The sequence below is a fragment of the Vipera ursinii genome (genome assembly GCF_947247035.1).
Source record: "Vipera ursinii genome assembly, chromosome: 15".
In the NCBI taxonomy this organism is placed as follows: Eukaryota; Metazoa; Chordata; class Lepidosauria; order Squamata; family Viperidae; genus Vipera; species Vipera ursinii.
In genome coordinates this window covers 3,009,796-3,033,556 of record NC_139528.1, presented here as the reverse complement: position 1 = coordinate 3,033,556, position 23,761 = coordinate 3,009,796, and the positions used below count along the sequence as shown (strand labels likewise).

The 23,761-nt window shown below is 47.4% G+C and overlaps 2 protein-coding genes across 4 annotated transcripts; both read left to right on the top strand.

Annotated features, from left to right (window-relative positions):
* Positions 1–1,496: 1,496 nt before the first annotated feature.
* Positions 1,497–3,922, top strand: UFC1 (ubiquitin-fold modifier conjugating enzyme 1). Of its 2 annotated transcripts, none has more exons than XR_014493886.1 (6): positions 1,497–1,748; positions 2,055–2,122; positions 2,538–2,601; positions 2,757–2,833; positions 2,939–3,139; positions 3,682–3,922. XR_014493886.1 is itself a non-coding variant. In XM_083374749.1 (6 exons), the coding sequence occupies exons 1-6, from the start codon at positions 1,626–1,628 to the stop codon at positions 3,751–3,753; spliced, it is 495 nt and encodes a 164-aa protein (XP_083230875.1). In that variant the 5' UTR covers positions 1,497–1,625; the 3' UTR covers positions 3,754–3,922. The 2 variants fall into 2 exon arrangements, 1 of the variants encoding a protein (XP_083230875.1); XM_083374749.1 differs by having other exon boundaries at positions 2,939–3,029.
* Positions 3,923–5,299: 1,377 nt separating this feature from the next.
* USP21 (ubiquitin specific peptidase 21) lies at positions 5,300–23,696 on the top strand. Of its 2 annotated transcripts, XR_014493881.1 has the most exons (16): positions 5,300–5,516; positions 8,281–8,374; positions 8,615–9,446; positions 13,635–13,694; positions 13,814–13,937; positions 14,659–14,770; positions 15,365–15,502; positions 16,796–16,860; positions 17,554–17,657; positions 18,409–18,495; positions 18,939–19,017; positions 19,375–19,482; positions 20,207–20,321; positions 20,577–21,950; positions 22,825–23,075; positions 23,609–23,696. XR_014493881.1 is itself a non-coding variant. In XM_083374709.1 (14 exons), the coding sequence occupies exons 1-14, from the start codon at positions 5,321–5,323 to the stop codon at positions 20,665–20,667; spliced, it is 2,205 nt and encodes a 734-aa protein (XP_083230835.1). In that variant the 5' UTR covers positions 5,300–5,320; the 3' UTR covers positions 20,668–22,253. The 2 variants fall into 2 exon arrangements, 1 of the variants encoding a protein (XP_083230835.1); XM_083374709.1 differs by lacking the exons at positions 22,825–23,075; positions 23,609–23,696 and having other exon boundaries at positions 20,577–22,253.
* Positions 23,697–23,761: the final 65 nt, after the last annotated feature.

Below are 23,761 nucleotides of genomic sequence, written 5' to 3'. Positions count from 1 at the left end.
GAGGTCATGGTTCAGTGATACACAATTCTAATATAGTGCATTATGCACACAAATAAAAATATAAGTTTAAGTAGAATATCCTTTGTGTCCCACAAAGGAGCCTTGGTGGAGCACTGGGCTAATGCCTCCTTAAGTAACACCAGCTGCCTGCAATTAGTGCAGGTTCGAGTCCCACCAGGCTGAAGGTTGACTCAGCCTTCCATCCTTCCGAGGCAGCTAAAATGAGGACCCAGATTGTTGGGGGCAATTAAGCTGACTTTGTAATAATGCCGTGGGGGGGGGGTCGAAAGCCCTAATAAGCAGGCATAGACATAGAATGAAGGCTACTGCTAAGCACATTGATTTGTGCTTCTTAGATTGTAAGCCGCCCTGAGTCTTCAGAGAAGGGCGGGATATAAATGGGATTAAAATAAATAAATAAATATAAATATATTCTATCTATCTATCTATCTATCTACATGTCATATATATGAACATTTTTCATTTATGACCATTGCAGCATACCTGTGGTCACGTGATCAAAATTCAGACACTTGACAGGTGAACGCTTGGCAAGTGGCTCCTATTTACGATAGTTGCAGTGTTCTGAGGTCACGTGATCCCCTTTTGGGACCTTCTGACAAGCAAAGTCAACGGGGAAGCAGATTCACTTAACAACCGTGTTTCTACTGAGTCACTTAACAACTGTGGCAAGAAAGGTCATAATGTGGGGCAAAATTCACTTAACAACTGTTCCACTTAGCAACAGAAATTTTGGGCTGAATTGTGCTCATGCGTTGAGGACTACCTGCATATATCTATCTATATCTGTCTGTCTGTCTGTCTGTCTGTCTGTCTGTCTGTTTATCTATCTATCTATCTATCTATCTATCTATCTATCTATCTATCTATCTATCTATCCCATCCATCTCTCTATCATATACCTATCATCTATCTATCTATAATATAATAAATATAATATAATATAATAAATATAATAATATAATATAATATAATAAATATAATATAATATAATAAATATAATATAATAATAATATAATATAATATAATATAATATAATATAATATAATAAATATAATAATATAATAATATAATATAATATAATAATATAATATAATATAATATAATATAATATAATATAATATAATATAATATAATATAATATAATATAATATAATATAATATAATATAATATAATATAATATAATATAATATAATATAAATTACACATACACACAATATGTGGCCCACACAAACCAACCAGATTAGGCTCAGGACGATGCGTCATTCGCATCCCCTCCCATCCCAACCTGCCTTCTACCCGCAATTCATTCGTTTCGCACATACGACCTGTCAAACTCGCGACCTCACGCGACGTCTCGGATCTTTTTCTCTATTGCCGGCCATGGAGCGGGCGCGGTTTCCTGATGACGCGAACGGCCCGCGGGCCGGCAGGTCGACACCACTTCCGCCAGCAGTCATCATGGCGGCTCCTTTCCCTATTTTCCTCACGCATTTCCGGTTGAAGCCCTTCGGCCTCGATCAGGAGGACGACTGTGGCTGCTTTGCTCTTGCGTTAGTGAAGCCACTTCCGGCCCCGCCTTCCTCTTTCTCCCTGAGTAAAGATGGCAGACGAGGCGACCCGGCGAGTAGTGGCTGCGTTGCCGCTGCTGAAAACCAACGCCGGGCCGCGGGATCAAGAGCCGTGGATCCAGCGGCTGAAGGAGGAGTACCAAGCGCTCATTAAGGTCCGTACTTTATTTACTTAAAGGCAGGGAAAGTTATATTCCGGCGGTTTACGTGTCTTTTTCAGTGGTTCGCGTTGCCGACGGTGGCTCCAGAGGGTCAAACTAAGCCAGGACGCAGGAACGCTTCTGCTCCTTTCCCTCAAGTCAGGCGAGTCAATACGGTCGTGGGGAAGACGATCAAGGGAGACAGCAGCCTCAAACTTAAAAGTTGGATTTGCAAAATTTCAGGCAGGACCACCATGCCTGCCTGAAGCATCCCTCGTTGCTTTGCAAAATGTCTTTTTGTTTGTTTGTTTGTTCTTGTAGTACGTGGAGAACAATAAGAATGCCGACAATGACTGGTTCAGGTTAGAATCCAACAAGGAAGGTACCAGGTAAGGGAGATAAAGGGAAAAAAAGATATATTTATTGAGGGAATGCACGCTGCATCTGTTGAAGCTTCCAGATTCAGTGCTTGGCATCGCTCAGGATGGGGCAAGTGGGCTGGTTCTGACTTCCCTTTGCTTTCTGTGAAAAATTTGGGTGGTATACAGGCAGTCCTTGACTTATGACCCCAATGGAGCCCCAAATTTATGTTGCTAAAGTAGACAGTTCAGTGAGTTTTGCCCCATTTTACTTTCTTACCCAAATTGTAAAGTGAATCACTGCAGGGATGCTGCAACGGTCGTAAATGCGAAAAATGGTCACTGTTGTCAGTGCGTTGTAACTTTTGAACGGTCATCAAAACAACGTTTGTAAGTTGATGACTACCTTAATTCCTTTTTTCCCTTTCTGTTTTTCTCTCTGTAGGTGGTTTGGGAAGTGTTGGTACATCCACAACCTCTTAAAATACGAATTTGCTGTTGAGTTTGATGTGAGTTTTACCCAATATATTATTTGATGTTTTCTTATTCCTTTTTTCTCTTTTATTTTTCTGAATTAATTTGAATTCCTGGTCTCTCCTTCTCCATCCTGATGGGACTTCTTTCCTAAGAATTGCTTGGCACTCCTAGTCTGCTTCCTTTTCAGATTCCAGTTACTTATCCATCTACTGCACCGGAAATTGCTATTCCAGAACTGGATGGCAAAACAGCCAAAATGTACAGGTCAGTTGTGCTTAAAATTCATACTTGTTAGAGGGTACTTGATATCTCCTGTAATCTGTCAATTGCACTTTCTTAAAATCTGACACACACACTTTTTTCTTACAGGGGAGGCAAGATATGCCTGACGGACCATTTCAAGCCCTTGTGGGCTCGGAACGTACCCAAATTTGGACTAGCCCACCTCATGGCCTTGGGGGTGAGTTTCTGACACGTTGGGGAGCATTTGACTGGAAGGAGAAGAACTTCAAAAGAAAAGGAGCAAAATTTGGGTTAGGTTGGATGCAGATACCACAGTGACAGATTTCAGTGAGCAAGCGCTATTTTTTTTTATAATCCTTGTTTAGTTGAAATTACGATGCTGGGAAAAATGACTTACGACCTATTTTTGCAAGTTACGACTGTTACAGTGACCTCCCTCCCCCTGTTGTCACGTGATCAAAATTTGAGTGCTTGGTAACTGACAGGTGTTTACAATGGGTGCAGCGTCCTGGACTTGCATCCTTCCCAGCTGGCTTCCCACAAGGAAAGTCAGTGAAAGGAGCCAGCTTTGTTTAATGACTGTGTCATTCACTCAAGAACTGCAGTGATTCACTTAACGGTGGCAAAAAAGGCTGTAAAATCAGCTGCAATCTTCCGACCAGACTCCCTTAATGACTATTGGGTGGGGGAGAAGTTATAAACTCAGGCTGGTCATGGGATGCCTTGTTTATTGACCGTCATGATTTACAAGCTGCGATGTTGGGCTCATTTATGGTTGTAAGGCAAGGACAACTTGTACGTAGTTCTGTTTTTTTGTCTAGCCTCGCGTGTCGTACAAACTTACTTTATTATTTCCTTTGCCTTAACAGTTGGGGCCGTGGCTAGCCGTAGAGATTCCTGATCTGATATCCAAAGGGCTAATCGAACACAAAGACAAATGAAGCCCCCACCTCACTAATTCTGCTAGGACCCTCCGGCACTCGGATCCTTGATAGTGACTGTCATATATTTCTGTGTCTTAATTTCTTCTTGTGGATTGCTAGCCAATCTGTGCATTGTGTCTGTCTAGCACGACAAATTAAAAATAATCTTTCTGATCCGTAACCATGACTTGGAGTTCGCCGAGACATATTTGACCTAGTTTATTTATTTAAGAAAAGTACCAGCATGCCAATTTTTCAGAACTTTGGAGACTACTTGCAATTTGCATGCTACTTTTTTTTTAAAAAAATGGTTTAAAAGATTATGGAAAACATAGAATGCGAACAACTTGAAACAAGACCAGACAGATTGACCTCTTCAAGAACATGACCTGAGGTTTTCTGCCAATTTATGCTATAAAATTGGTACAGCTGGATTGTGCAAAACACCCATCAACCTCATTTCTGATTTGCAAATAAATTCTTTAGCTTGTGCTCGGAGGGAGTCTATTCGCAACCTTCATTTTTTTTTCTTCTTGTTTCTCAACCTAGCTTTAATTTTGTCCGTGACATTCATTGGTGGATTTTAAGGTGTTGATGGTTTTTTTAAAAAAATGAATTGTACAGGTAATGTTTGGTTTATAACGATTGACTTGGTGGTTAATCGAAGTTACAACAGCCCTTAAAAAAAGTGAGAAGTTCCTTGCATTTGATGACCTTTGCACCGTTCCTATATTCAAAATTTCGACATATGGCAACTGGCATATATTTGCATATCTCGGGGTTTGTGTGTGTGTGCGCAAATCCACTTAGGGCTAGGTGTCCACGAATTCGGACAGCAAAATGGACATTTCCAATGGATTTGTAGGACAGGGCTATGCATAGGAGGGTGCTGACTTTTCAAGCCTGCTTTATCATGGTTTGAGGTCTCCGTGGTGGTCTTTGAGCTTGCTTGTTTCTTGCAGACGTTAGTTAGGGCAAACTTGGCCCTTCAACTCCACGCGTGCCTGGCTGAGGAATTCTGGGAGTTGAAGTCCACCGGTCATAAAAGGGCCAAGTTTGAAGACTCCTGACTTAGGGTCATGAAACCTCTGCAAGAAAACAAAGCAAGCTGAGAGAGCACCAAGGGCCCCTCATTTCAACCCTGAGCTTCATTGTTATCAAGGTTTCCTGGTAAAATACGTGGAAAAATCCCATTGTGGGGGGCCAATCCATTTAGGATTAGTTCAGGTCTCCACGAGTTGGAGAAGCGGAGCATTTACTGTACATTAAAGCGTTCTCTTCTGATTTGCATCCTGATGGGTTTCCTTGCTTAAACAAAATGCAGCCTCTTTTATTAATAGGAATTTTTGTATTGACGAATAAAGGGATCCTATATAATTACTTTTTTTTCCAGGAATCCCATTACATTAACATTGCAAAGCAGCCACTTTTGAAAAACATGCTGCGGCCTCTTTAAATCCCTGCTGGAAAGCGGCTCCCCGTTGCCGTGGCAACGAGAGCGTGGCTTCTGCCCGGCCGGGAGGAAAACAAGAGAAGCGCCTCCTTGGAGGACGTTCCAGAAAACGAGAACAGGACGTAGGTGCGCATGCGCCTCGCTCGATCGCCGGGTCTCTCTGAGGCGGCGCGTTCAGTGGTCGGCCGACGCCAGTCGGCGCTTGCGCAGAAGCCCTCGGCGAAGCCGGCCGTGCTCCGGGCAACGCGCTACGCGGCGCGGGAGGGCGAGGAGGAACAAAGATGGCGGCCGGAGCGGCAGGAGTCGTTGCCATGGCGTCGCGCCGGCGGTGAGGCCCGCACACCTTCGCGCCTCGGGGTTGTATTTGGGGGGGTGCGGGGATAGCGGAGGGGTCGTCAGGGCCGCTGAGGGGGCCGGGGCGAGCGGCCCACCGACTGGGGGTCTCGAGAACGCCGTTGTAACCGAGGTTTCCCAGCGCCGTGGGGATGCGGAGGGGCCCGTGGGGGGCGGGAGGGGGGGAGGGCGCCGCCTATACATTATATAGGTGTCACACGGGGGGGGGGAAGGGCGTGGAGAGCGAGGGGGGCATTATTATGTAACCTGCAGGCGGTGGGGGGAGAGGTGGGTGAGTCTCGACCTCGGGGGAGGGGTCCTTGGGGGAGTAGGCGCCCCTATTTTTTGGGGGGGGGGCAGGTGGCCTCCCCTTGCTCTGGATAGAATATGGGGAGGGGTCCCCACCACCTCAGGAGGCGCTGCCCCCGAGCCTGGGGGACCCCCGAGACCCTCCCCAGCCATTTATATATATATATGTGTGTGTAGTGTGTGTGTGTGTAGTGTATATATATATATGTGTGTGTGTGTGTGTGTAGTGTATATATATGTGTGTGTGTGTAGTGTATATGTATGTGTGTGTGTATATACTCCCTTTCTCTCTCTCTCTCTCTCTCTCTCTTTCTCCCTCTTTCTCTCCCTCTCCTCTCCCTCTCTCTCTCTCTCCTCTTTCTCTCCCTCTCTCTCCTCTCTCTCTCTCTCCTCTTTCTCTCTGTCTCTCTTCTCTGTCTCTCTTCTCTGTCTCTCTCTCTCTCTCCCTCTCCCTCTCTCTTTCTTTTCTCTCTCTCTCTTCTCCCTCTCTTTCTCCCTCTTTCCCTCTCTCTCTCTCTCTCTCTCCCTCCCTCTCTTTCTCTCCCTCTTTCTCTTCTCTCTCTCTCTCTCTTTCTTCTCTCTCTCTGTCTCTCTGTCTCTCTGTCTCTCCCTCTCTCTCTCTCTCTTTCTCCCTCTTTCCCTCTCTCTCTCTCTCTCCCTCTCTTTCTCTCCCTCTTTCTCTCTCTTCTCTCTCTCTCTCTTTCTTCTCTCTCTCTCTCTTTCTTCTCTCTCTCTCTCCCTCTGTCTCTCTCTTCTCTCTCTCTCTCTTTCTCTCTCTCTCCTTCCTCTTTCCTTTCCTCTCTCTCCCTGTCCTTCCTTCCCTCCTCCTTTCTCTTTCCCTCTCTCTCTCTCCCTCCCTCCCTCTATTTTTCCTTCCCTCCTTTCCTTCCCATCCTCCCTCTCCCTCCCAGAGACACCAATAAACCTCCCTTCAATTTGATCCTTTTTAGATGCCAGGAACTACAATTCCTATTGTTCCCAGCTATGTTAATTACTAACTAGACATTGTCCTCCCCATACTTAGTACTTCGGCAAGAGCGTGTAAACTCAAAAGTTTTGTTTTTTAAAAAAAGAATCTCTGTGCTAACAGTCTCTTACACTCAATATTCCCCATTTTTAGCTGATTATCTGCTTGCTAATAAGAATATTAGTAAGCAGCCTTGGAGCTGTTTACGGTACGGCTCCATTGTCCATTTAGGGAATTTCCAGTTAGATCTGATCACTTAGATTCAGATTTTGATTAGTCTATTTAGGGAAGTGGGATTCAGATGGGAAATTGATTCCTCTCCTTATCCCATTTTCCTTCCTGGCTCTGTTCGGTGTATTTTTCAGGTGGGGGGAGAAAGTCTGTTAATTGTCATAATTTGTCGCAATATTGATTGCTGATTGTGTGGTTTCCTGTCCAAGCGCGCCTTTATGGTTGCTATTGCAAATTAACTCTTTTTAAGGCTCATCCTAAGGAGGATAGATCTAAGGACAGTTTATTGGCCCTGACGCTAAAAACAGCATTTATTTCCGGGCTGATTTTTTTAGAGAGAAACCGCCTCTGTTCTTGAAGCACACGTCGCTGTCCATTTCTACAGCTCTACTCATGGATTGATATAGCTCAAATTTTGAATTTCCCGTTTTTATAATACAGCTTTACTCATTAAATCTGCTCAGCAGATGAGATGGCTTGATTTTGTTTTAAAAAAAAATAATTCTGGAAGGACTGTTAGGATTTATTTATTTATTTTTGCTTCAGTTCATTTACATGCGCAGCTTTCTCTGTGTTGACGATGAAGCAAACGTTGCAGACGTTTCATAACCCAGCTAGGTAACATCACCAGTGCCAGAAAGGACGTGTTTTAGGGAGAACGAGGACTGTGGGGTCCTTGGTGCTCTCTGAGCTTAGTAGTTTCCTTGCAGATGTTTCATCACCCAACTCAGTAACCTCATCAGTGCTAGAAGGGATTGCTCTGTGTTTATAGATGAAGTGGCTCTTGCCCTGTCATTGCTGGTGGCAGCGTGTTTGTGAGAATCCTTCACTGTTATTATAGCAGCCAGAGCTCTGGAGAAGCTACCTTTAAGCTATTTTTTTTTCCCCTTGGAAGACGGGTAGCAGGGTGTTATTTGTCAGCCAGCTGGCTAGGTCAGGAACAAACTCTGCAAGTTTGTGTGGAATTCTTCTTTGTTGATACAGCCTCTAGTAAGGGAATTTGCAAAACAAAGACCCGGGCTTTCCCTTTCTCTCTCTCTCTCTCTCTCTCTCTCTCTCTCTCTTTCTCTCAACACCCCGCGACTTAGGGTGGAGCTGAACTTGAGCTGTTTCCTAACCTGCTCCCCCGTTCCGCAGGCTTAAAACCTGCGTCTGTTTTTTGTAACCATCTCTGCATCGTCGGGGCGCCTCTTAATTTCTCCCATGAACCAAGAGCCCTGCGTGACCCCGCTTCCCCCGTTCTCTTTTGCAGGGCCACAGCCAAGGGGAAGCCCGGTACAGTCAGGCACCTCTGTGAGGTGTGAACGAGGGGCCAGCAGAGTTGAGAGACTCTCCACTTGCCAGAGGTGTGTATTGTGTCGCTGGAAAGGAAATTTCTCTCTCTCTCTCTCTCTCTCTCTCTCTCTCTCTCACACACACACACACACACACACACACTGACGTGCTTTCTGGATCTCGGTTGAGGCTCTGCGTTCAAAGCTAGCTAGCTGTCTGAAATTCTAATCGGGGACTTCTCCAGAAGCTGAGATCCTTTGGATCGTGGCTTACCCTGTTGCTTTTCCCTCTCTCCATTGTTTTCATTTCAGAGCTCTTCACATCCTTCTCTCCACGATGCCCCAAGCTTCGGAACATCGCATGAGCCGGGCTCGAGAACAAGCCGTCATCACCTCCCAGCCGAAAGCCACCACCAAGCTCCTCAACGGGCCACGGGCCCCCAGCCAAGAGCACCGGGCCTGCTGCCCCTCTTCCGCCCTCTCCAATGGGCTCTCCACCCCCGCCACCATCAGCACCGCCTCCAAACTCCGGCCTTTGCCGCCCCGACCGGGCAACCTGGAGGAGAGGAGCAAGAAAGTGGAACTGGAGCGAGGCAGGAGCTCCAAACGGAGCGAGGCACCTCGGGCCTCGGCCTCCCGCCGGGGGCCGCTCAAAGCTGACCATGCCCTGCGCGTGCCCAGCTGCCCGCAAGCCGGCACGGTCTCCGGCAGCACCTCTTTCACCATGCCTCTTGGGGTCCTCCTCGGCGGGCCAGATGCCGAGTGGCGGCAGAGCAACCTCCTCCGCTCCAAGTCCATCAGCATCGGGGACTTAAGCCATCCCGGCAGCCGCGGTGAAGAGCAGCTGACCATGGCGCTGAGCCGGCTCACCCTGCAGGACCACAGCCCTTCTTGCAGTCACAAGCTTGGCCTGGGCGCCCTGGCCTTAAAGAGGAGCTCTTCGCTCCGGCGGGTCAACGTGACGTCCGGCCTGGACGGGAGACCTACCGCTCCGCTCCTGTCTGTCCGCACAGAGAGCTACCTGAGGACTTGCAACATCGACCCGCTGGCCGCGGAGTACGCCCGTTCCCAAGATATCTTGATGTCGGCCAGCCCGCCTCCAAGCAAGATGCCGGTGCTGAGTAGGCTGGAAGACAAGGCCGCCGTAAGGGGCTATTTGTATTTGCGGAACCCAGTGACAAATGTCACGCCGGGTGGGAAAATTGCAGTCCCCGGCTTGCTTGGGAAAATTACCTTGGGGCAGCCAGGGGCTACCTTGGCCAGACTCTGGCTTTAGGAGAGGGTTGACCCAGCTAGTCCTTGACTTACGACCACACCTGAGGCAGAAAGCTAGCTTGCTAAGCAAGCCGGTGGCTAAGTGGGTTTGGCCCCATTTAAGGACCTTTCCTGCCACAGTTGTTAAGTGAATCTGGCTTCCCCATTGTCAGAGGGTCGCAAAAGGGGGGGGTGGTCGCGTGACCCCGGCTCTCTGCAACCGTCACGAAAATGAGTTCCCGGGCGTCTTAAATTTTGATCACGTGTGACCGCGGGGAGGCTGCAAAGGTGGGAAAGTGTGGGAAACAGCCACGAGTCCCTTCTTTCAGCGCTTGTTGTAACAGTGAACGGTGACTAAAACGGACTGTTCTTAAGTCGAGGACTACCTGTGATTTGTCTGGTTTTTCCTCCCCTGGTGGGAAATCTCCCTTTCTTAGGGGTGTGTCGTTTTTTTGTTTTTTGGTGTGTTTTTTTTTTAAAAATTTGCTTCAAATTTTATTTGGCAACCAATCCCACTAGCAATGTTGATGTTACTTATTTGGGTGGTGAAACTCCTGCAAGAAAACCCAACACGCTCGGAGAGCACCCAGGACCCCACAGTCCTCCTCCTCCTCCTCCTCCTCCTCCCTGCAAACCCCTCTAGCCTTGATGATGTTATTTGTTTGGGTCATGAAACGTCTGCAAGAAAGCCACCAAGCTCGGAGAGCATCAAGGCCCCCTGATTGCAACCCTGAGCTGCAAATATTCTCCTTCATTGATTCCGATCTTTCTGTTTAAGTCTCTCTCTCTCTCTCTCTCTCTCTCTCTCTCTTTCTCTCTCTCTCTCTCTCCCTCCCTCCCTCCCTCCCTCTTTTTTTTTTTTTTGCTGGTTTTACCACGATCTGCTGAAGATCAGGGGAGCATTTGGGAAAACACCTGGCTGTAGGAAGCAACCTCGTTGCTCCTGCATTTTCTGCATTTCATTCCCTTTATTTGCTTTTTTCTTCTTTTAACTGAACCTCCCTGTCTTTCCATCCTAGCTGTCCCGCTCAGGGAGACACCCCCCCCTTAGTTGCGTGAGCGGACAATTCAAATTCGGATTATGGAATTGCTCCGGGTGTGTTTTGTTGTTGTTGTTGTTGTTGTTTTCAGGTGTTTTTTTTTTTTAGCACAAGGCAGGTTTGGGGAAGGGCAGGAAGGGAAGGTATCATTGCTAATCACACACAGACACACACAAACACACAAACACATGAGAAAAAAAGTGGATTGTTTCCATAGAAACACGCGTAAGATATCGCAGATCTCTTTCCCCCCCCCCCCCCAAATATCTTCCTTTTTAATACAGACTCCGTCTTTCCCGACTGGCGGGGCAGCTAAGAGAAGTTGCCTTCTCAGATGTCTTCTGTTTAATTTGTTGTACGTCTCTAGTTTGTTCACCCTCCCTTGGAGTCATCCGAAGGGAGACGGCGTCCCTATTTTTACTCGGTTGTGTACCCACAATCCCCCGCTGAAAAGCCTTGCCCCCCCCACCTCCCCCAAGCTATTTCTCCCAACTCATTTGTGAGTCCAGTGCTGGCAAAAGGTGGTAACCATTAATTAATTCCCACTGGGGGGTGGGCGGGGGGGGGAGAGAGATTTCTTTCGCAGTTTCTGCCAACTTGCTTAGCTGTTCAGGAAGTCCTCGGCTTACGGCTTACCTTGGGACTAGAACGCCCATTGCTAAATGCCGGTGAGTGAGCTGCGCCCGATTTGGAGACCTCCCTTTGCCAGGGTCGTTAAGCGAATGACATCGTTAAGCAAATCTGGTTTCCCCCTCTTGTGGGAAGGTCACCAATGGAGATGAGCTGATCCCAGGACACCACAAGGAGTCCTTGGCTTACGATCACAGTGGGGTCCCACATTTTACGTCGCTAAGCGAGACAGCCACCGGGTGAATGTTGCGCCGCCTTGTGGCCTTTCTTGCCGCAGCCATTGAGGGAATCACTGCAGTTGTCCAGCTAGTCACGCGGTCGTTAAGCGAATCTGGCTTTCCCCGTTGACATTGCTGGTCAGAAGGTCGCCAAAGGGGATCACGCGATCCAGGGACGCTGTGACCGCCATAAATACGAAACCGGTTGTCGAGCAACTGGATGTCAATCACAGGACCGTGGGGGCTGCTGCCACAGTTGTGTGAAACAGACGGCCCCAAGTCCCCTTTTTTTTAGCGCCGCTGTAACTTTGAGCGGTCGCTAAACGAACTGCTGTAAGTCAAGGACTGTCTGTACAGCTGTCATCAATGCAGGCTGGTTACCCAGTGCCCCAATTTTGATCATGTAACCGGAGGGGACACCGTGATGATTTTATGCCTGAGTCACTTGTTTCAGCGCCTTCCTAATTTGAACCGTCACTAAGGGAGTGGTGATAAATCGAGGGCCATCTGTAAAGCCATCCACCTGCCTTCAGGGCAAACTGCCTGTGTAGACGAGAAACTTTCCTTGGATCCCTCTCTCCAGATTCGTTTTAGCTCTTTTGTGGATTCCCCAGAACTGGCAATCCTGGTTGCCGTCACCTTCCTGGTGTTTGTGCTGGCTTGTTTTTTATTTTATTTTCTCCCCTTCGGCTCCGCTGTTCCCTCTGCCTCGCCGGATCCCTAAAGTAGCACGCTCGGCTAATTAATCCCTGGGCGGCGAGCCTCCAGAATTGCCAAGAATAGCTGGGGGAAAGGGGATTGGCTCGTGAGCTGATGGCTTATAGAGACAGCGGGGAGGGCTCGGCGGCCCTTTCGCACTCGGCGCCGAACGGGGAAAGGCACAGCACCTTCAGCCAACGTCTGGGACCCAGTGGGAGCCATGCCGGAGGTCCAGGGGGTTACCTTGGTGGAGCTGCCTCAGAAATTGCACCGCACCCTCTGCGCCAAGTGCAAGGTCAATGGCCGAGGGACGGACATCTCCGAGTCGGTCGTCCATACGGCAACGATGGGGCTTCTGCTGATGACCAGCAAGGTAACACTAGGAATGCCACCGGCAGAGACGCTTTGTAGCTCAGGATTCAGCCGTGGGGTCCTTGGTGCTCTCTGAGCTTGGCTGGTTTCCTTGCAGACGTCTCGTGACCCAACTAGGTAACATGATCAGTGCTAGAAGGGAGGAGGAAGAGGAAGTCTGTGGGGTCCATGTTGCTTTCTGAGTTTGGTGGTTTCCTTGCAGACGTCTTGTGACCCAACTAGGTAACATCAGTGCTAGCAGGAAAGGGATTTTTGGCGAGTAGGAGGAGGATTGTGGGGTCCTGGGTGTTCTCTGAGCTTGGTTGTGTGAAGTGCCGTTGTATCTTCAAACCTGAAGCTGTTTGCTTGATGGCCTTTAGGGCGGGTGGGTGGAGAGTTGCAACAGGACGCTGCAGAGACAGGTGCCTAGTTTAATGAAATGAAGGACTAGGGGGGACATGATAGCAGTCTTCAAATATTTGAGGGGCTGCCCCAAAGAAGAGGTGGGGGTCAACCTCTTCTCCAAAGCGCCCGAAGGCAGGCCAAGAAGCAACGGATGGAAACTCATCAAGGAGAGAAGCAACCTGGAATTAAGGAGAAACTTCCTGACCGTGAGAACAATTAACCAGTGGAACTGCTTGCCTCCAGAAGTTGTGGGTGCTCCAACACTGGAGGTTTTTAAGAAGAGATGGGGCAATAATTTGTACGGAATAGTATAGGGTCTCCTACCTGAGCAGGCGTTGGACTAGAAGACCTCAAAGGCCCCTTCCAACTCTTATTCTACTTCCTTCCCTCCCTCCCTCGTCACTGGACGTTTTCCTGAAGAGATTGGAGAACCATGAAATTGGATAGGGTTTTTTTGCTTGAGCAGGGGGTTGGACTAGAAGACCTCCAAGGTACCTTCCAGCAACGAAGGGGCTGGCAACGGTGAGCATCCCAGAGTGAGAGGAAGGGCATCTTCAAACAAGCTTACATTTCCCTGTCATGGGCCGTTCCGTTTTGTCTATTTGCATATAGGAATTTAGTCCACGTTAACGGGGGGTGGGTGGGGGGGTGGGACGTGAATCAAACTACCTCGTTACGCCAGCTGTCACAACAAGCCCGTCACCGATTCATTTTCTCTGTTTTGTTTCCTTTTAGACACATCACACGCTCCTGCTAGGCTCCGGGCACATAGGTCTACGCAACCTTGGCAACACAGTAAGCAAGATGTGAGGAGTCAACCGCCCTCACCTCCCCACCCCAGTACAATTGGGCTGCAGGTGGGAGGTCTCACCTTGCCCTTTTTCTCCCTCCCTCCCTCCCTCCCTCCTTCCTAGTGCTTCATGAACGCGGTGTTGCAATGCCTGAGTAGCACCAAGGCCTTACGAGACTACTGCCTCCGTCGAGAGTTTCGGCAGGAGCAGCCATGCACGCTCCGGTCCCAGCAGGAATTGACGGAAGGTAAAGAAAGAGGGGTGGCGACAAGATTGCCAACACACACACACCAGCCCTCTTTCTCGCCCTCGTAAATACGCTCGCCGCCACCCAGAGAGCTTAATTGGTCTCCCGAGAGAAGCTTAATCCGAGTTTTGCAGGCTGCGATTATATAAGCACTCCGGTCTTCAGGGTATAATTAGAAGCCTTAATGCCAGGGCAATCCTGTCCCTCGGTCACCTGGGGGCTGTTTTTAGCCCGGGGTTGCAAATGGGAGAGCCACCGCCCCACGAAGCCTCAGAACAGCCCGGAGAGAAGCTTTGTAGCTCGGGATGCTCTCTTGAGCTTGCTTGAAGACCCTCGCAGAGCCCACGGGGTCTGTTCTCGGGGACAATTTATTTCCTTGACTGACTACATTTCTCTGCCGCCCAGTTCTCTGATAAACCCCAGAATATCTCAGCCATTAATTAAACCATTGGTGGGGGAGAGAGAGAGAGAGAAGCTTTTCTGTTCACTGTACAATTGTGTCGCCAATTAAAATTAAGTTCCTCTCAGTTCAGTACGCTTTAGGAAATTCATCCCCAACAGGATGTACAGAAGTGCAGACTTAGGCCCATTAACTTATTGACCTAGTGAATTATGTATAAAGAGTCCACGCTGTGTGAGCTTTTGGGCAAGCTGCTGATAGTTGGAATGGGAAGGTGGAGAAAATGACCAGGGCTGGGTGTGTCCCCCGTCTTCTTTCCAGCCTTTGCAGATGTCATCGCCACGTTGTGGCACCCCGATACCGTCGAGGCCGCCAACCCCAGCCGCTTTAAGTCCGTCTTTCAGAAATACGTCCCATCTTTTACAGGATACAGGTGAGACGCGCCCGGTCCCCTCAGCGCCTAACCTATTTTTCCCAATGCTCACTAGAAGCAAACGTTGCACTCTTACAAATTTTCACAAGCTTAGCCATTTTGAGAAGGGGGAGAACTTCAGTTCCCAGAATTCCCCAGCCAGCTGCGTATTCAGATAGGTGGACTTCAACTCCCAGAGTTCCTCAGCCAGCTTTATTTAAGATGGGTGGACTTCAACTCCCAGAGTTCCTCAGCCAGCATGTTCTAAAGTGGATGGACTTCCACTCCCAGAATTCCCCAGCCAGCATGCTTTAAGATGGGTGGACTTCAACTCCCAGAGTTCCTCAGCCAGCAGGCTTTAAGCTGGGTAGATTCCAACTTCCAGAATCCCCTAGCCAGCATGCTTTCAGAGAGGTGGACGTCGATTCCCAGAATTCCCCAACCAGCTAAAAATGGCTAAGATGTGGGAAACGCTGCTGTTAGAGGCCAGGTCATGTGCTCCCCCCTGAATTTTTAAAAAGGATTTATGATCAGTCTCTCTTGTCCAGGGGTGTGTTATCGCACACATTGGGAAATTAACACCAACTTGTGATCTTCCTGCCCTTTTCCTTCTAGCCAGCAAGACGCTCAGGAATTTCTGAAGTTCCTCATGGATCGGCTCCACGTGGAGATTAACCGGAAGGGCCGTAAGAGTCCCTGCATTCTCTCGGATGCCAAGTGGGCCTCCGTACTAGAGGAATCCGAAACTTTGAGGTGAGCCAGGGCAGGAAGCAGGGGGTTGGACTAGATGACCTCCAAGGTCCCTTCCAACTACTACTACTACTACTACTTCTCCTTCTTCTTCTTCTTCTTCTTCTTTTTCTTTTTCTTCTTCTTCTTTTTCTTCTTCTTCTTCTTCTTCTTCTTCTTCTTCTTCTTCTTCTTCTTCTTCTTCTTCTTCTTCTTCTTCTTCTTCTTCTTCTTCTTCTTCTTCTTAATATTATTATTGTTATTTCCTTGCGTATCCAGACGGTTTTAATTTATTGGTTGGTGTCACCATTGCACAAATTTTGTGGGCGTTTTACAACACTAGAGGAGGCTTTTTTCCCTTTTTTTTTAATCTGAACTTTTCAGACGTGGTTTACTGTTCGACACATCAGCAAATGCTTTTTAAAATAGCTTTTTTTTTCTTTTTTGCCTCGTTATGGTGGGTTATTACTTTTTTTTAAACTTCCTTTCACTTAATTCTGACATATTATTTTTTTTTGCACGTGAAATTTTCTTGGTATCTGCTTTGCCTTTTTGTATCAGCTTTATATATTCGATAAGGTTTGTTGACTTCATCGTAACATTTCCCCCCCCCCCCCCTTGTTCTATTTTTGGAAGTGAGCTGGATATACCTTTCTGCATCGTGGTCTATTTTTAAAAAACTTGTCCTAAAATAAACAAATTACTATTTTTAGAAAATAAATAAATAAATGAATCACCTTTTGTTTTCTTGTCTTCAAAAACTGAATGCCAAGGAAACGACCTGCTAGTTTTTCTTGGCTTAAAAAATGTGGGTGCATTACTTGACACAAAATAATAACTCCATTTTGGCCCCCAATCATCCTTCCTTCCTTCCTTCCCACTCTCTTTCCCTCTCTTCCCTTCCTTCCTTCCTTCCTTCCTTCCTTCCTTCCTTCCTTCCTTCCTTCCTACTTTCTTTCCCTTTCCTTCCTTCCTTCCTTCCCACTTTCTTTCCCTCTCTTCCCTTCCATCCACACCCCTCCCTCCCTCCCTCCCTCCCTCCCTCCCTCCCTTCCTTCCTTCCTTCCCACTCTTTCCCTCTCCTTCCTTCCCACTCTCTCTCCCTCTCTTTCCTTCCTTCCTTCCTTCCTTCCTTCCTTCCTTCCTTCCTTCCTTCCTTCCTTCCTTCCTTCCTTCCTTCCCATTCTCTCTCTCCCTCTCTTCCCTTCCATCAACACCCCTTCCTTCCTTCCTTCCTTCCTTCCTTCCTTCCTTCCTTCCTTCCTTCCTTCCTCTCTCTCAATTTCCCCCCCCCTTGGGTTTCTGCTCTCCTTCCAGTGACGAAGAACAAGCTAACCAGATGTGGAAACGCTACTTAGAAAGAGAAGACAGCAAAATAGTAGGTGAGTAGACCCTGACAGAAGCTGGCAAAAGCCCCCCCCCCAAATTGCAGTCACGTGACTTCAGAGTGCTGCAAATGCCTGCAAATGCGAGCCAGTTGCCAAGCACCCAAAACACAGGTAGTGCTCGACTTAGGACTACGATTGAGCCCAAAATTTCTGTCGCTAAACGAAACAGTTGTTAAACCAGCTGTGCTCCATTTTGCAATCTTTTGGGCTACGGGTTGTTCAGAGAATTCCTGCAGCTGTTAAGCTAGTAAGCCAGTTGTTAAATCGGATCTGGCTAATGAGTCAAGTTGCCAAGCCTCTGAATTTTGATCACGCGACCACGGGGAGGCCGGAACGGCCGTAACTCTGGGAAAGCGGTCACAAGTCCCTTTTTCCAGTGCCATTGTAATTTCGAACGGTCGTGAAATCTCTCGTAAGTCGAGGACTCCCTGTATATTCACGTGTCCGCCAGGTAGGCGTGAACCTACGGGTGTGCGGGCCTTCAGAACTCAGCAACCGCATCGTAAAGAAGCCCTGGAGAGATCAAATAGTCACCAAGAGAGCAGTCATTAAGCAAGGACTGACCGTACCGTTGCTTCGGGTCTAACAGGCAAAATATTTGGATCCCAAGATTCCACCCTGATCCGTGTAGTAACAGAACCTCGTATCCTATCTTCTCTCTCCTCCTCCTCCACCTTTTTCCTCCAGACCTCTTCGTCGGCCAGCTGAAGAGTTGCCTCAAGTGTCAGGCCTGTGGCTACCGGTCAACCACCTTTGAAGTCTTCTGCGACCTCTCCCTGCCTATCCCCAAGGTGAGTTTCCAAGGGATCACCCAGGGCGGGTAGCCAGTCCACACCCTCGGTCTGGTGGCCTACCTGAAGACACGTGTGCCCGAGGATAAAATGGGAGCAGGCAAGAACCGTGTCTGCCAGTTTGAAAGACGGGATACAACGGTGATTATCAGCAGCACATACAATACTATGTGCTAACGAAGAAGTTGAGACTCTGGAAAGAGTGCAGAGAAGAGCAACAAAGATGATTAGAGGACTGGAGGCTAAAACCTACAAGGAACGGTTGCTGGAATTGGGGATGTCCAGTTTAACGTAGAGAAGGACGAGGGGAGACAGGATACCAGCGTTCCAATATCTCAGGGGCTGCCCCAAAGATGAGGCAGTCAAGCTATTCTCCAAAGAGCCTGAAGGCAGGAGAAGAAGCAACGGAGGGAAACTAACCAAGGAGAGAAGCAACCTAGAACTAAGGAGAAACTTCCTGACAGTTAGAACAATTAACCAGTGGAACCACCTGCCTCCAGAAGCTGTGAATGCTCCAACACTGGGAGTTTTTAAGAAGAGACTGGACAGCCATTGGTCTGAAATGGTATAGGGTTTCCTGCCTGAGCAGGGGGTTGGACTAGATGACCTCCAAGGTCCCTTCCAACTTTTTTATTATTATTATTATTGTTATTATTATTAACTTGTATTCGGGCTTCTGCCTGGCAAATGGCGAGGCAGGGAGTTTGTTTTTTTTCCTCCCCCAACCCAACGCTTCATTTGCCTTCCGCAGAAAGGATTTGCCAGCGGGAAGGTCTCCCTGCTCGACTGTTTCAATCTGTTCACCAAAGAAGAGGAGTTAGATTCCGAAAACGCCCCAGTAAGACTTTTTTTTCTTCCCCCCCCCCCCCCCCCCCGTTCTTTGGGCATTCCACTTCTGGGTGCCGCGAGGTAATTCCAGCCCAGGAGATTAGGAATGCAGTCATGCTGGCTTGCTTTGATTGCGACATCTGGCTTTGATTCGGTCGGTTGTGGATACGGGCTGAAACTGCCAAACGAGGCAGGGAAGGAAGCGGAGGCCGCACCAGCAGTACGCAGCCAAGGGATGAAGTGAGCAGGTCTCAGCCCGGGTATAGATAGTCCTCGACTTACAGCCATTCATTTAGCGACCAGTGTTACGACGGCCCTGAAGAAAGGGACTTAGGAGTGTTTTTCACACTCAATCACCTCACTCTTCTCTCTGTCTCTGTCTCCTCCTCCTCCTCCTCTCTCTTCTCTCTCTTCTCTTCAATCTCTCCTCTCTCTCTCTCTCTTTCGGCCAAGGTATGTGACAAGTGCCGACAGAGGACCCGAAGCACCAAGAAACTGACCATCCAGCGATTCCCCCGTATACTCGTGCTACGTATCCTTTCCCATTATTTGCTTCTGTGTCTCTCCTGGGGTTTGGGGTTGTTGTTTTTTTTATGTGGGGGGCGGCGGCGGCAGGGGAGAAGTCCAGGAGAAAGAGTGAGAAAGGTGACGTGTGTTGTAAGCCCCTTTCCCCCCCCCTCCCACCCCACGGAGTCACCTAACCGCAAGAATGGGCTGCCTGTAAATTTAATCCAATGAACGAAATAAACGAAATCTAGAAGTGTGGCTTCGAAAGCAGCCCAGCCTGAGTCGAGTCTGCTTTTTGTGCATCCCTTGGGGGGGAAACCGACATAGGCAAAGCTGTGAGTTTAACTCGCTCCTTAACACACACACCCCTCGGTTGTCTCAGATCTCAACCGGTTTTCCACCACCCGCTATTCCATTAAGAAATGTTCTGTATATGTGGATTTCCCCCTCCAGCAGCTCAACCTGAAGGAGTTTGCCAGCGAAAAGGCCGGTAAGTCATTTCCGGGATTGGGGGATGATTCTTTTTTTGGGGTGTCTTTTTTTTAAAAAAAATAGAATAGAATAGAATTTTTTATTGGCCAAGTGTGATTGGACACACAAGGAATTTGTCTCTGGTGCAGAAGCTCTCAGTGTACAGACAAGCAACGAATGGAATGGAGTGGAGCGGAGCGGAAAAGAACAATAATTGGAATTTAATAATAATAGAATAGAATAAGAAATAGGAATAGGATAGGATAGAATAGAACAGAACAGAACAGAATACAGGATTGAAGAATGGAATAGAATATAGAATAGAATAGAATAGAATAGAATAGAATAGAATAGAATAGAATAGAATAGAATAGAATAGAATAGAATAGAGGATTGAAGAATGGAATAGAATTTAGAATAGGAATAGAATAGAATAGAATAGAATAGAATAGAATAGAATAGAATAGAATAGAATAGAATAGAATAGAATAGAACAACAGAACAGAATATGGAATGGAAAGGAATAGAACAGAATAGAAAATATAGAACGAAATAGATAATTTTAATCTTGATCCAATCCCCCCAAAATACCAGCACCCCCGAATTTTAAAAAGCTTTTTTTAAACCAATCCAATCTCATTAGTAGCATCAAACCTGTGTTTTTAAACATGGCCTTTTAAGGATCCAGGAAGCAGAGAAAAGTATTCTAGCGTACCTTACATGCCGTTTTCTCTCTTTTGAAGGCACCCCAGTATACAACCTCTACGCCTTGTGCAATCACTCCGGAAGTGTCCACTACGGTCATTATACAGCCTTCTGTAAGGATCAGTCTGGCTGGCGAGTGTTTAACGATTCCCGGTAAGCGTGCGCATTGTGCACTTAAAACGGCGCGCGCACCGTTGAGACTTGGGTGGAAAGTTCTCAGCGATGTGCGGAGAAAGGAAAGGCATAAAACTAACATCCAGCCGTGCCGTACAGCTGCAGCCCTTGACCTACAGCCACTCGTTTAATATGGGTTCACTTGTGGTACGTAAGTTGAGGACTAATATGCATCCAAGCATATTAACTCTCTCCTTCTCCCCCAATCCCCCAATTTCTGCCCTCTTTCCGCAGGGTGTCACCGATCAGCGAGAATCAGGTCCCTTCCAGCGAAGGTTATGTACTTTTTTACGAGCTGGATGACTTCCACTGGAAGAAACAGTAAAAAAAAAAATTAAGTATTGACTGGCAGCCCCCTTTTTGACCCTCAGACCCCTTTTACCTCAAGAGACTCACACCTGGGTCTTTTTAACCTTCAAAGAAAAAGCGGTGGTGGGGAGGGGGGGGGAAAGCAGTGGCGAGGGGAAAAATAATTGTAATAAAACCAACGAACGATATCCGCGTGAGATTTGTTTCTCCAAAGGGCCCACCCCCCACCCCGCGTTCCCCAGGCTGGATCTCCGCTTCCGTTTCCTACGATTTTATCCAGGTTTATTTTGCTTTTAAAATCTTTTCTTTTCTTTTCTTTTCTTTTCTTTTCTTTTCTTTTCTTTTCTTTTCTTTTCTTTTCTTTTCTTTTTTTTCTTTTCTTTTCTTTTTTTTCTTTTCTTTTTTTTCTTTTCTTTTCTTTTCTTTTTTGCCTCTGGGGGACAGTTTTCCTTGCTCCTGAACTGCCCAGAATTTATAAGATAAGGGGGAGAAATTTCCTGATAATTAGAACAATTAACCAGTGGGACAACCTGCCTCCAGAAGCGGCGAACGCTCCAACACTGGAAGTTTTTAAGAAGAGACTGGACAGCCATTGGTCTGAAATGGGATAGGGTTCCCTGCTCCAGCAGTGGGTTGGACTAGATGACCTCCAAGGTACCTTCCACCTTTATAATTATTATTACTAAAAATGGACCTGGTAGGAAATTGAGGATTGGAGGATTGAAACCTCAGAGAGGGATGCAGCATTATCCTCGCCTGCGCATCTGTGTTTTTTTTTTTTCTTCCTTTCTTCGCCTCCTTCCCTTCCTTTCCTGGCTTCCTCCTAAAACCCTCAGGGCCAAAATTAAGGTGTGCTGCGACACACAAATATACACCCCAGTCAGAGACCGGGGCATCGTGCTTGGTTTTAACAACTTTCTACACAATGAAGGGGGGTTTGTTCAACATATGCAGTAGACGATTGAGAGAAAATGAAGAGATTGAAACTTTTGTGAATAAATTTATTTAACAAAAAGAAAAGAAAAAAGAAACACTCCATGTTGTCTTGGTTCTGTTGGGGAGAGGGATATGAGTCCCCAAAGGGCTGGCTTTTTGAAAAGGGTCTTCGTTGTGAGATCCCTGGAGAATTGGGGAGGGGGGGACTGAGAATTTCTGTGTTTTAACTGATCTAACCATCTGATGCTTACAGAGAGAAAAAACAACGCACATCCTAATTGATAGGGGCATCTTGATGAGCGCAAGCTATTCCAGTCAGATGTGAAACACACAAACTCTTTTTGCTCTGCTGGAGTTAATGAAGTGAGATATACTGCGTCTCATTGTGGAGGTTCCATTAAGCTGGCATCTATTCTCAACAGCTGCCGAGAACTGCCATTTCCCATCAGTTAGTGATCCCCTTTTCAAAACATCTGGCACTGAATTGTCTACAACCTGAATTACTTTCCCTCGGGGTCAAAGTGGTAGAAAGCAAAAATGCCAGCAGTTTGGCGATGCAGGCTTATGTGTCTTAATTTAAGGTCTGTTGCTGCCTCTGTAACCTGTTTTTCACTTCTCTGCAAATTTGCAATTTCCTCTAGGCTAAAAGGCTGTGTGTGTGTGTGTGTGTGTGTGTATGGTGTTTCTTTGTGTGCATGGCTGTGTGTGGGGGTGGGGATTGTAGTAATTCCTGCACAATTCTGAAACTGGATAGCGAGACAGGAGGCATATAAAGTTAATAAAACTAATTTTTGATGTCATTTCATTGCTAATAATGAATAAAAAAATCCCCATATTTTGAATTTAGGCCTTGCGACCCATCTGGAACCACCTCATTGGGACAAAATTAGCACAAGAGGTCCCTCAGGATGTAGAACCTCCAGTGACAGAGGGAGTCTATAGGCCTGAGCTGGCCAGAGTATTTTTTTTTTAAAAAATAGCATTCAGTAAATAGGGAAGGCCAGTGTTTCACTGGAAACATTTGCGAGTCAAAATGTAACTAAAATTATTACAAGGCAGAGATGATAAATAACTGCATTAATCTATACTGCCTCATTCTAAACCGTACAACAGCCTTGCAGAGTGTTGCCATCACATCTTAGGTGGTTTTTAATCTTCCTATCTGCTATCAAAGGAGGTGAAAATCCTAGTCCTCATGAATTCATCTCTATTAGATCCGATCGATTTGCTTTCAAAGGTAATTTAGGCACGATTTGGAGAAGGAAAGCTACGGATTGCGCAATGCTGCCCCACGCCGCTTCCGTCAACAATCCGGTGTCTCCGCCCATGCTGGCCACGCCCCTCGACCTCCGATTGGAGGCGATCGGCCCAATCCGTGATGCGTGGCGTCACCGCCTGTTTCGACCAATCCCGGCCGAGGGGAGGAGCTTGCATGGCAGCTGCACTGGGGGATTGAAAGCCCGTGTTCGTTCGGCGTGGGAAGAGCAGGTAAAGGGGTCGCTGCGACTCGCGGGTCATCGCTGATCGTATGAATGCAACCGGGAGTTGGAGAAGGCGGGATTTGGACGCAGGAGGGATTGCTTCTTGCAAAAATAGCGGTCAGAACAGCGGGGTGGGGCGGGGAAAGCGGGGCGGAGAGGAAAGCTTGCAGAAGATGGCTATCGAAGCCTCTGGCAAGCGTGGGGAAAGTTGAAAGGCAGGTTAAAAAGGCGTTTTTAATCTACGATTAGGGAGGGGAGGAATAAATCCAGGATCGGTGCAACCCAAAGCTTCACACCCTGCAAGGTTTAGGAAGGAAAGATCCGTGAAAAGTGAAAAGAGTTAAGACTTTGGGTGTGGGTGTGTGAAATGGAGATGGAAATAACAGTATAGTAAATAAACAGTAAATAAAGCAATGCAGGAAGAGCAGCCTAATGCTGCATGTGGATCAGCTTCTGATCTTCCTTCCTTCCTTCCTTCCTTCCTTCCTTCCTTCCTTCCTTCCTTCCTTCCTTCCTTCCTTCCTTCCTTCCCAATAACAGAGCTGGAAGGGACCTCAGAGGTTATCTAGTCCAACCCCCTGCTGAACCAGGAGACCTTATACTTAATACCATTTCAGACAAATGGCTGCCCAGTCTCTTCTGAAAAACCTCCCAGGTTGGGACACCCACAATTTCTAGAGGCAATGTCATTAA